General features: G+C 51.6%; 1 protein-coding gene across 2 annotated transcripts in view; it reads right to left on the bottom strand.

Annotated features, from left to right (window-relative positions):
- Positions 1–446: 446 nt before the first annotated feature.
- The window catches only part of LIMD1 (LIM domains containing 1), a 41372-nt gene continuing 29837 nt past the window's right edge, over positions 447–11981 (bottom strand). Inside the window, exons 3-8 of one of the 2 annotated variants that reach the window (XM_006097124.3) lie at positions 8713–8780; positions 6308–6370; positions 3106–3236; positions 2482–2533; positions 2002–2070; positions 447–698 (exon numbers count right to left, since the gene is read on the bottom strand). In XM_006097124.3, coding sequence (XP_006097186.1) covers positions 561–698; positions 2002–2070; positions 2482–2533; positions 3106–3236; positions 6308–6370; positions 8713–8780 — 521 coding nt within the window. In that variant the 3' untranslated portion in view covers positions 447–560. Of the gene's footprint in view, positions 699–2001; positions 2071–2481; positions 2534–3105; positions 3237–5629; positions 5880–6307; positions 6371–8712; positions 8781–11981 lie in introns of those variants that run through there. The other variant, XM_014462954.2, reaches the window with a different exon arrangement.

The following is an 11981-nucleotide window of genomic DNA, read 5'->3' on the forward strand; positions in this document are numbered from 1 at the left end:
GCAGAGCACGTGTTCGGGCTTCCCTCTCGCCCTAACACCATTACAATTTGCAGCCCTTCCACTGAATGAAGCTCTGCGGGGGGGGGGGGGGGGGGGGGGGCCCAAAATACTCTTCGCCCCCCCGTGGGGGGGGGGGGGGGCCCGGGGGGGGAAAATTTCCCCGGGGGGGAAAGAAAAGGTTAAAGGATTCGGCCAGCCGGGACCCCTCTTCTTCCCCCAAGATATTTTTTAAAAATACGCCCCAAGGGGCACCCCCTTTGCCCTTCTGGAAGGCGGCCCCCCCCCCGGGTTCTCAGGGCCCCCCCCTTTGCTGGAAGGGTCTTTTCTTGGAGCGTTTTTGATGGGGCGCCAGGGCCAGCGAGCCAAAGGCCCTTTGGAAAGGAAATACACACCCCAGACGGCTAGGGTTGAAAGGAAAGGGCCCCACGCATGCGCGCAGGCACTCGCTGGCCACGCCTCCCCCCCTCCCGCCCCCCAGCAACTCCACTCCCAGAATCAACAGGCGGACTTGTCCTTTGCGCCCTGGCCTCTCCCCGCCCCGCGGTCTGGGAGAGGCTCCGCTAGAAGTGGTGCTGGTGCAGGGCTGCGGGCGAGGGGCCTTTCTCCAGCCGCTTGACGTGGCAGGGCTGGCAGAAGAGATGGTCCTCCAGGGGGTAGCAGCGGTGGCCGTCCTCGTCGTTGAGCTCCAGGCCGCAGTCCTGGGAGAGGCAGAAACATTCAGCGGCAGCCAAGCAAAAGGCCAGCGTCCCCGGAACCAGCAGTGTGGCTCGCCGGGGGTGGCAAACGCAGGGCCCCAGCCCCCCTCCCCGGGGAAGGTCTGAAGGTCTGGGCTGCACTGTCCCACCCCCGGGCCACCGGCCACATGTCCCTCTCCTGCACTTGAGATGGGGCTGGTGGGAAATGGGACGTGATGTCAGTGTAAACACACCCCAGATTTCCAAGACTTAGGGGGGGGGGATATAAAATGGCTCATGAAAAATGTTTTATAGTGACTACAAGTTGAAATGGTAACACTCTGGATAGAATGGGCTGAATAAATTGTATCACAAAAATCGATCCCAACTATTTCTTCTGCCTTTTTATGTGGCTACTAGGAAACAAAATGACACGCAGGCCCTGAATCTGTGGCTCTCGATTTCCACCTGACAGCGCTGGTCTGGATGTGTGGAGGGGACAGTGGAGCTTGTAACTTCACCTTTGCCCCCAGCGCCTGGGGCACCACTGACAAATCCCACCTACTTCCTCAGCGCCAGCGGTGGGATGGAGCTAACTGTACCCACACCCATTCTCCTGCCTCCCCCCCCCACCCCCTCCCCGCATCACAAAATCAGTCTCATCTCCTTGCACTTAGTTCTGGCTGGAAGGCCACGGGCTCTTAAAGTGTCTGCACCCTTTCACAAGGCTGGTGAGGGGCGACCCCTGGCTGGCCTAACAGTCCTGAGCACCCATGGCTCCTTCAGCCTGGGGGTGATACAAGGGTAGGGAAGGGCAGATGCCCCCCCCCCCCACCTTCACACCGGATCAGCCACATCCCTGTTTCCAAGGGGGGTGAGGTGGGGGCGAAATTTCTTCATGATTTCCAGGGCTCGGCTGAGAACGAGGCTCCTGGCAGATGGAACAGCTTACACAAGCATGTCAAACTCACAGCCAGCGGGCCGGCCGCATGTTTGACAGGCTTGGTACAAGCTGGAGGGGAGGGGGTCTATTCCCCACATCGCACACCTGCCTTCCCCATGCTCCTCCCACTCCACAGCTTCAGGCGGGGCAGCTGCCACGGACTCAGGCCTTAGAGAAAATAGTGAAGACCTTCATGCCCAAACATCTACATCCTCTCCGACCTCTCCTCCCCCTTCCGCCCCCAGAACAGGCTCCATCCCATCTCCTCCATCGGCCCCCAGAACAGGCTCCATCCCATCTCCTCCATCGGCTCTGAGGGCAGCCCTAGGCCCGAACATAACCACCTCCTAGCGGGTTTGGGGGCCTGGGCAGGGAGAGGCCTACCTCGCAGTGGTAACACTCCACGTGGTAATCTCTGTCCATGGACACGACACGGATGGTCTCGTCTGAGCCCTGGACCGAGAAAAAGCGAATACGAGAAGTTGGGGGGCCCATTGGGTTCCACATGCAGTGGGGGTGTTGGGGGGGATTCTGAGTAACAAGCAGGGGGCCTTAGGAGAAGATACTAACAAGGGGGGAAAGAGAACATTGACTTATGGGAAATGGAGGGACAGGAGTCCCACCCTCTGGGATGTCGTTGACACTGAAAAAGCCACCTGATCACCTTCTACGCTAGGAGTTAGCATTACGTCGTTGGCGAGTCTGCCAGTCTGCCCTGACTGGGGGAACAAACAGGGCACCAGCAGGGCATTGGGCTGGGGAAGCCGGCGAAAGAGAAAGGGGCTCCTTGGGAGGGACAGAGCCTGGAAATGACCCCAGGAGGAATTCCTGTCGTGGGCGACCCGGGTCTGAGGGGCATCTCACCTCAGGTGGAAGGATGGGGAGCCCGCAGGCTGCACACTTGGGGGCCAACACCCTGTGGGAAGAGCAGAGAAGCCGTGAGATGCAGGTTGTGCTTCTGGAGGGCAAGGCCCGGGGTTCCTGGGAGCCCTCCTCCCGGCCCGGCCCTGCCCCCTCCGGCCCTGGACAGAGGGCCTGGCTCGCTCACTGGGACTCGCTTCCTCATGCTTCTTCGGGATCCAACCCCGGCGCTAACGAGCACATCTGGCCCCTCGCTCTACTCGGAACAGAGACTGACTGTCTGCTTTCTCCCCTTGAGGAGCCTGGTACAGGCCCAGGCACACCGAGGGTGGAGGCCAGCTGAACCGGCGCCTTCTAAGTTAGCAAAGCTGGAGCCACAGGGGCTGGAGGATGTGATCTGGGGTTTTTGGTGTTTTGTTTTCCAGTAAACATCATTCTTTCATCAGTTTCTGTCTGCACAGACATCGCTGAGCTCCGAGGCCCCTGCTCCACCCCTCAAATCATGAGGCCTTTGCCGGGCTGTGGGCTAATGGACAAGCTGCCTGTAGACAAGCCTCAGCAGGTGTCTGCTGTCACTGCTGTGTGCCCACCGCGTGGCTCACACGTGCGGCTCCCGGCCCTCCTTACTTGTGGTAATCGCGGACACAGTAGATGTTGTTCTCTGAGTCCACGGTGAAGGGCACCCCATCCAAGCACTCGTTACAGATGACACAGCGGAAACAGCCGGGGTGGTAGGACTTCCCCAGGGCCTGCAGGATCTGGGGACACAAAGGACCAGGCGGGTCTCAGCGGGATGATGGGGAGGAAGGGAGAACATCAGGCGGAGAGATCATGTGAACAATCACGCCACGCGAGGCACACACACCAAGTTTCACGTGGACCACGGTCAGGAGGCGACCGGGCTGGAAAGCTAATGCAGTCACGTGTATAAACAGGAGGAGGCCAAACAGGACCTTCCTCCTGAGTTCATAAAAACTCCGGGAGGGAATTTCAATGGCTCCCTGTCAGAAAGCCTTATGGTTCTTTGTAGGAAATGACGCATAGTAGGACCACAAAAGGATCCATCCCGGATCTGGGGAACAGCGAGTACGTGGAAAGGTTAAAGGAAATTCCCCGTGAAAATGCAGAGCTCGGAGAAAACCTCCAACTCTTTCTCAGCGGCTTTGACCCTGTGCATGACAAGCAGTGACTCAGCCGATGATCTCAAATCCAAGTGCAAGCAAAGCCTCTTTGTTGTTGTTGTTGTTTGTTTGTTTTTGTTGTTTTTAAACACAGAGAAGAGAAAGCCCCACAAACCTCCTTCCTCTCAGTGTCACTGACCCGGATGTGACACCTGGAACTGTAAGAGGCCACCCTGAAGCCCGGACAGCGCTGAGACGCGAGGGGAGGGGAGAAGAGCTGGAAAGAATGTCCTTGGTGACATCAGCACGTAACCAGTTTCACCCACCGTGGACCTGCCCACCTCCACACTCTTGTTCAGTGAGATAAAGCATTGTTCCTCTTAAGTCGGTGGTTCTCCAAGTGCAATCCCTGGACCAGCAGGAATGAGTATTTATGTCCATCAGAGACATGCCTGAAAGTGTTCACAGCTCTATTCCTAAGAAGCCCCCAGGTGGGAACCACCCAAACCCCACCAGCAGGAGGACGGATCAGCAAACTGCTCTATCCCTACGATGGACTTCTACTTAGCAAGGAAAATAAATACGCTACCAACACAGGTAACCACAAATGAATGAATCTCAAAAACATTTTCCCAAGTGAGAAACGGCAGTCCCCAAGGAGTCTACACGTATGATTCCATTTACACGACGCTCCAGGACCAGCGAAACAATCCGAGGCGAGAGATGTCAGGATAGTGGGGACCACTGTGGGAGGGAGATCTCGACGGGGAGGGGGCCAGGGAGGAACCTTCTGGGGTGCAGACTGCGGGATGTGATCTACATCCTGATCTGGGAGGTGCTGACGTGGGCATCTGCAAGTGTAAAAATTCACTCAGCCGCATGCACACTTGGGGGGGGTGTGTCCTTTACTCTAAGAGTTGCTTCTCAATAAAAATGGTTGTTTGGCCCTAAACAGTTTGGCTCAGTGGACAGAGTGTCGGCCTGCGGACTGAAGGGTCCCAGGTTCAATTCCGGCCAAGGGCATGTACCTTGGTTGCGGCCAGTAAGGGGCATGCAGGAGGCGGCTGATCGATGTTTCTCTCTCATCGATGTGTCTAACTCTCTATCCCTCTCCCTTCCTCTCTGTAAAAAATCAATAATATATATATATATATTTTTTTTTTTTTTAAAAAAAATGGTTGTTCGTTTTTTTAAAGGCAACACTTAGCAATTCCTTTCTCCTGAAAGGAATGAATAGATCAGTAAAAGGGGATTTAACTCCTTACAACTAAAACGAAGTTCTATGTCGTTTTCTCTAGTATATTAAATAAAACCTCCAGGGCCACTCTGCATTGGTGAGCACCTGATCCCTGAGACAGGATAAAAACTCTGTATTCCCTAGGCCCACAGCCTTACCCTATAAGGCAGGGCTGGGGAACGCCCACCTGGGGGCTGTGTAAGGCCTCGGAAATCACTGGGTCTGGCCCTGCCAAGGCATCAGGGGTGAGCTAATTAAATGTTCGACCAAATACAGCAGGCTGATTTTTAAGTTGGTAATCTTGTATGGCCCATGAATGATGTTACAGATATCCAAATGGCCCTTGGCAGGAAAAAGGCTCCCCACCCCTGCTCTAAGGAGGCCAGGAAGGGGAACTATTTCCACTGAAGAGATAAAGATACTGTGGCCCAGGACACGCTCAGAGAGCCAGTGGCTCAGCAAGGAACAGAATGAATAAAATTTGCTCCTTGTTCCCCTGGTTCAAAAATTCATCTTAGGCCCTGGCTGGTGTTCTCAGTGGTTAGAGTGTTGGCCTGCATACCGAAAGGTCTCCAGTTCTGTTCCCGGTCGAGGGCATGTACCTGGGTCTCAAGTTCGCTCTGTCCCCGGTTGGGGCAGGTGCAGGAGGCAACCAGTTGATGTGTCTTTCTCACATCAATGTTTATGTTTCTCTCTCTCCCTCCTCTCTACCTTCCTCTCCCCCTCTCTCTTCTTCTCCCTCTCTCCTTTCCTCTCTCTGAAAAGCAATGGAAAAAATCTCCTCAGGTGAAGATTCACAACAACAAAATATTTTTTTAATTAAGTTTTAGGAACAGACTGAGCCGGGCAAATCAAAGGGGGAAAACACAGTGTTTATCTGACTTTCTGCGCCTGGCTCCAAGGCAGCTGAGAATTCCGTAGTAAAAACAGGTTCCAGTGGGCGTCTCAGCTAGGATGCTGCAGGGGTCACAGGAAATCAGAGGGAGGCCAGCGTGCGGACAGCCCAGGGCAGAGAGGATCATCGGAAACACAACACTGGAGGGCTGAGGATGCGAATACCAATGCAAGCCAACATTGTGGGTTTTGCTACACCAGGGGTCCTCAAACTACGACCCGCGGGCCACATGCAAATACAAATATTGTATTTGTTCCCATTTTGTTTGTTTACTTCAAAATAAGATATGTGCAGTGTGCATAGGAATTTGTTCATAGTTTTTTTTTAAACTACAGTCCGGCCCTCCAACGGTCTGAGGGACAGTGAACTGGCCCCCTGTTTAAAAAGTTCGAGGACCCCTGTGCTACACCAAACAAGGTGTACTGCATAGGATCTGCTTTCCATACAACCGATGTTAATAAAAACTGCAACCACAAGTCGAGCTAGGAAACACGGCTCTCCGTGGTTAATTCCTCTGTTCTCTGCAGGCCTCCCCCTCTCACCAGGCTCTTATCTTGTTCAGCTGACCCTACTCACCATGTCCATGATCAGATGGCCACACAGAAAACACCGGTCAGCTGACTGCTGGAAGCCAGAGTACTGCAGAGGAAAGAGAAGAGAGAGTGAACCCAGGCAGGGCCGAGGGATCCAGCCCCTCCCCTGCCAGCCATGAGGATAACGATTGCATTCTCAGAAAGATGTGTCACTCTGTTCAGGAATCTGTCATTTCCCCCGAGGACAGCACAGCTGTGTGATGACTCATGGAATCATTTCTGCCACAAAAGCCATGACGCATACTAATACCGCCTGCCCTAGGAAGTACACCTGGGCACCCATGGCATGGCAGAGAGGCCTGAATCCCAGCAGGCCGTTCTAAGAGGAGTTCCCAGGCATCACCTACAAACTCTAAAAAATGCAAATGATTAGGATATACAGCCCAATTGGAAACTCAGGGGGTGGGGCCCGGAATGTGTGTTTTCAGGACCCTTGCATGGTCAAGTTTGAGACCACCACTCCAATGAATCCGAAAACAATTCTGCGGCATACATGTTAACCGTTTCTCAAAAGGGAAGCTCAGAGAGGTTACGTGACCTTCTCGAGGACACACAGCCTCTAAGGGATAAGGACAGGATTCAAATTCAAGTCAGTTTCTGGTTTAAAAACCAATGCCTTTTACAGTTAGCTTCAAAGAAACCCATAAGTGTTATCTACCTTACACACACACACACACACACACACACACGCAGCAGGAGTCTTAAAAGAAACGAGGAACTCTCTTCAGAAAACGTACGAGATACTACACCCTGGGAGATAGTAGAGTTTCGATATTGCAAATATTACTTAACGAGGGAAATGTAATGGAAAGGAAGGCGGGGAAGAAAAAGGGAAACTTTCTGCAACTCCCCACCAGCTGTGGTTTCTGCTGTCTGGCACCTTCTCCCGTTCTAGGGGTAACAACAGCTCTGCATTTTCACTCGGGACCCCACCATTCCTGTGGGACTGACCCCCTACTGTGTTCCAAGGTGGGGCACAGACTCGGCCCTGGCCAATCAGAGCCTCGCATTTCGCCAGCACCAATGACTTTGCCCAAGGATGGCCATGAGACCCAACCAGAGCCATGGAGACCCCAGGAACTGCCTGGCCAGGCTCCGAACACACGTGGGACCTGCCCATCAGGCCATCGCTTAATGCCCACCCGAGTCTGACACTCACACAGAGAGAGGGAGAGGCAGGGCCAGAAAGAGAAAATGACTCCCGGAGGCCTCGCTGGGATGAATTTCCTTTTGGCCTAAGCCAGCTTGGGTGTGCGTGTCTGTGCCCAGCAAACATGAGTCACAGGAATCCATCCACACAAGGAAGCTGGCCCGGCCCCTCTGGGTCTCTGGGTCTCACAGTCCTCAGCCCTGAAACGCAGGCTCAGTTCAGCTCCCTTTCCTGGCCGCACTCTATGCTCAGCACTGAGCTTGGATCTCAGGGCCTGAAGGTGGAGAAGCACGCTCATCCCTCCCGAGGGTGTACAGTCTCCACAGTCCAGAGAGGAAGGCTTGTAAACGGACTTGAGGCTGTGTGCTGTCTGCCAGGGTGGGGGGCTGCACGGAGGAGGCGAGTCCGTGTCGGGCAGGAGGGACAAGGAAGGCTGCGGGAGTTACCCGGGCAAAGAAAGGGTGAAAACATTCCAAGCAGAGGAGAGGGCACAAGCTAAGGCAGGAAGGGAGGCTGGCAGGCGGGCAGAGCATGGCAAGAGCAGGATGAGTGAGTCACAGGCTGGGAGGGGCAGGCTCCTGACGGGGAGAGCTTTTCTGCACATGCTTTCACCCTGGGGGAGCGCCCAAAGGCCGGGTGCATGGGCAGATAGTGTGGAGGAGGGCACCAGGGAGGGCCTGGTGGCACGAGGCTCTGTGTGTGGCTGCATTGGGACCGGCGGGAAGGAGGAGGGGACAGAAGGAACTGAGGACCCAAGGCAATGTGATGTTTCTGCTTCTGGAAAGTGGAGTGGGAGGCGCTGGGGGGCAGCCTGGGACTGTCCTGTGGGCGGTGGGATGTCAGCAGCTGGCCTCAGAGGTGACAGGGCTGCACACGGAGGGACTGTCCATGCGTGGGGGAGGCTGGGTCCGTGGAGGGCAGGCAGAGGGAGACGTGAGGAAGGCCTGCATCCCAGTCCGGAGGTTTTTTGGGATAAGGGATGGAGTAGGCAGAAGTGGGCGAAGCAACAAGAGGACAGGCCTAGTGACCCTCAAGTCCCTTCAGAGCACACAGCTCCGCGGCTTGTCGTTTGCCTCGGGCACACGGGCCACCCCACGCATCTCCAGAAGGAGGGTCCGGGCCCCTTTCGGGAGCAGAGCGGCCACCCTCCTCTCCTGGCCGGGTCTCCCGTGTGCTGCCCCCCCTTCCCCCAGCTCTGGTCAGGACTGTGGGGAGGGAGGCTTGGGGGTCAAACTCACCAGGAAGTCTTCCTCACAAAACACTTTGCCGTTGACGAAATAAAAGGCTTTTCCTCTCAGCTTCCGGCCTAAGGAAAAAAATTCAAATTAAAATAATGTCCCAGGCTGAGTCAGACCAGCAGCAGTTAGCGAGAACAGCATTAATAATGACACTGGCAGGCAGACATTCCCCCACAACGAGGGTGTTTGTTTGTTTTTAAATTAAGTCTTTATTGTTGAAAGTATCACATATGTCCCCCCCCACCCCTTCTTGGAGCAAGGTTTTGAGAGAAAATCTGGTATGAAATATTCATAGAATTTAGAAAGTTCAGATGATTCTGACCCAAAAATTCTACTGCAAGACAATAATCAGAGTTCAATTGTTTAAAGGCTCTTCATCCCGGCATCATTTAAAACATCTACGAGAAATGAGCGGTGTCTAATTCTTATAAAATAAACAGCAGCATTTATTCTATTAGGCAGATATAAAAAAGGATTGTTTTCAAAAAGAGATTTAAGGACCCAGAGACATAATTAAAATTCTTTAAAAGGGGAGGGAGGTATAAAAGTGTGTGTGACTGTGTGTGCATATTCCTGGATATACAAACTCACACACGTATATGATTGCAAAATTGTGTGTGCGCTCATACACTTCAGATGTAGACCAAATGTTAATACTTTAGCTCCCCTCAAAGTTAGCTACCTTCACTTCTAGAAGGTCCTAGAACCTTCGCAAGGATCTCCTGACTCTGCTGAACTAGGGGAACAAGACGAGTGCTTACAACTCCGTGATTTCAGAGTTCACTAACAGAACCCCCTGGCAGCCTTGGAGGTTAAGTTTAATTCGTTTTCTTCATTCTAGGATTTCCCACGGGGATGGTAGGAAAGGAGGTGAGGCTGCAGCTGCCAGTGAGGCCACTAGAGGGAGCCAGAGGCCGCCTGAAACCCCGCACAGGCCGTCCTAGAGAGGTGAGGCTTCGGACCCACCCACGGGGCAGACACCCAGGTCGGAGCCCCCAGCTCTGAGCCCAGGAGTCCGCCCAGGGAGTTCTAAGGAGTCTGAGCCCAAGAATCTGGGCTGGGAATTCCGTTTGTTGTTTTAATAGAGAGCGGATTACCTCTCTATTAAATCATCGGGAAGATCATTAAGCATGCGGAGCACTGAACCCTCTCATATTCTAAGAAACGCAAATTAAACAAGAGCCTTTTCACTTATGACTATCAACAAAGACTTTTTTTTAAAAGTGATCCCAGTCGTGACTGCAGCCACGACATATTCCTGTGAGCTACTGATGAGAGTGTAAAATGATAAACTCTCTTTGGAAAGGAAACTTTAAAATCTTTGATTCAGTGGGGCAGTCTGGTTCTTAGCTTAGGGAAAGAATCTGACATGTGAATAAATATTTACTTTGATCTAAATTGCTAGCCTTTGAGAAGGACTACATAAAACAGGGCACATCTAAATGTGAAAACATTATGTAGCCATTTAAAATACCATTCGGTTAAGTGTTTTAGTGACACTGGAAAATGCTTACACTATAGAAAGATACTCAAATGCATTAGTAAGTGAAAAAAGCAAGCTGACAACTGTATTTATAGCACAACCCCAGTTCAGCAACTTCACACACGCACACACACACCACTGATATGCAAAAGAAAAACCTGGAAGATTGCACACTAAAACTAGTAGTGGTTACTACCGGTAGCTAGCGTTACAGAGAAATTTCACTTTCAATTTAATAAATTAAAAAAAAAAAGACTTGTCTACTATTATACAGCACTGGGAGGCTGTAATGAAGGGAAGCTTCACTTACCACTTTATACATTTCAATATTTGAAACTTTTTTGTAGTATCAGGTACACAGGTAGACGAAATGAGAAATTTTACTTTTTGTTTCATAATTTCTATATTAAAATTTTCTAGAATTATGTATTGATTACCCCAAACGCTTTTTAACTTAAAAAAAAAACACCCTTATAGCCCTGACCAGTTTGGCTCAGTGGATAGAGCGTCGACCTGCAGACTGAAAGGTCCCAGGTTTGATTCCAGTCAAGGGCATGTACCTTGGTTGCAGGCACATCCCCAGTAGGGGGTGTGCAGGAGGCAGCTGATTGATGTTTCTCTCTCATCGATGTTTCTAACTCTCTATCCCTCTCCCTTCCTCTCTGTAAGAAATCAATAAAAAGTATTTTTTTTTAAAAAAACCCACCCTTATATAATAATATGAAAAACTTTTTAAAATGTAAAGATTGTGCATTTCAACTATGTAAAGAAGAAATTCGAAGGAAAAAGACTGGGAAAGAAACCTGCCCAGAGGACGGTGCCTGTGTGTGGACATAATGGTGTTGGCATCCCAGGGGGCGCGGCAGGGGCTGCGGGCTGTTCATGCTTTGTTTCCTGCTTTATACTTTCCTTCACCTCCCCAAACTTTAAAAACAAGCAGGTATTACTCTGTTCATTTAAAAAACTGCCCCTCTGGCTAGACAAAGCCTCTGGCTGCCAGTGCCCAGGGCTGAGAAGTCCCAGGTCCAGAGGCCAGGGAAGGGGCCTAGCAGCTGCTCCTGTGTTTCCTTTATTAAAAAAAAAAAAAAAAATGAGGCCTGGCCAGCGTGGCTCAGTGGTTGAGCGTCAACCTATGAACAAGGAGATCACGGTTCAATTGGGGCGTACGCCTGGGTTTCGGGCTCGATCCCCAATGTGGGGCATGCAGGAGGCAGCCGACCAATAATTATCTCTCATCATTAATGTTTCTCTCTTTCTCTCTCTCTCTCTCTCTCTCTCTCCTCCTTCCTCTCTGAAATCAATAAAAATATATTTTAAAAATAATTGAGGCCTGGCCGGCGTGGCTCAGTGGTGGTTGAGCATCAACCTATGAACCAGGAGATTATATACAGTTTGATTCCCGATCAAGACACATGCCTGGGTTGCGGGCTCACTCCCTAGTAGGGGGCGTGCAAGAGGCCACCAATCAGTGGTTCTCTTGTTTCTTTCTCTCCCTCCCTCCCTCTTCCTTTCGGAAGTCAATAAAAATACATTTCTTAAAAATTGAGGACTCCCCCACAGACCTGAGAGGAGGACCTGGATCTGCTCCAGTTTTTACTTCAGTTTTTAAAAACCATCTAAGTTTTGACACCAAGTCCCACATAGAAATTTTTTAGTTTGTCTTTGGTCAGTGGGAGAGAAAAGCTAACATCTGTTGATCGCCTTCTGTGTCTCAGGTACTGCATTTAGAACGTGCATATATTAAAAATGTTTTTTAAATGTTTAAAAAACACGGTCACACGTCCCT

Source organism: Myotis lucifugus, unplaced genomic scaffold (genome assembly GCF_000147115.1).
Source record: "Myotis lucifugus unplaced genomic scaffold, Myoluc2.0 scaffold_195, whole genome shotgun sequence".
In the NCBI taxonomy this organism is placed as follows: domain Eukaryota; kingdom Metazoa; phylum Chordata; class Mammalia; order Chiroptera; family Vespertilionidae; genus Myotis; species Myotis lucifugus.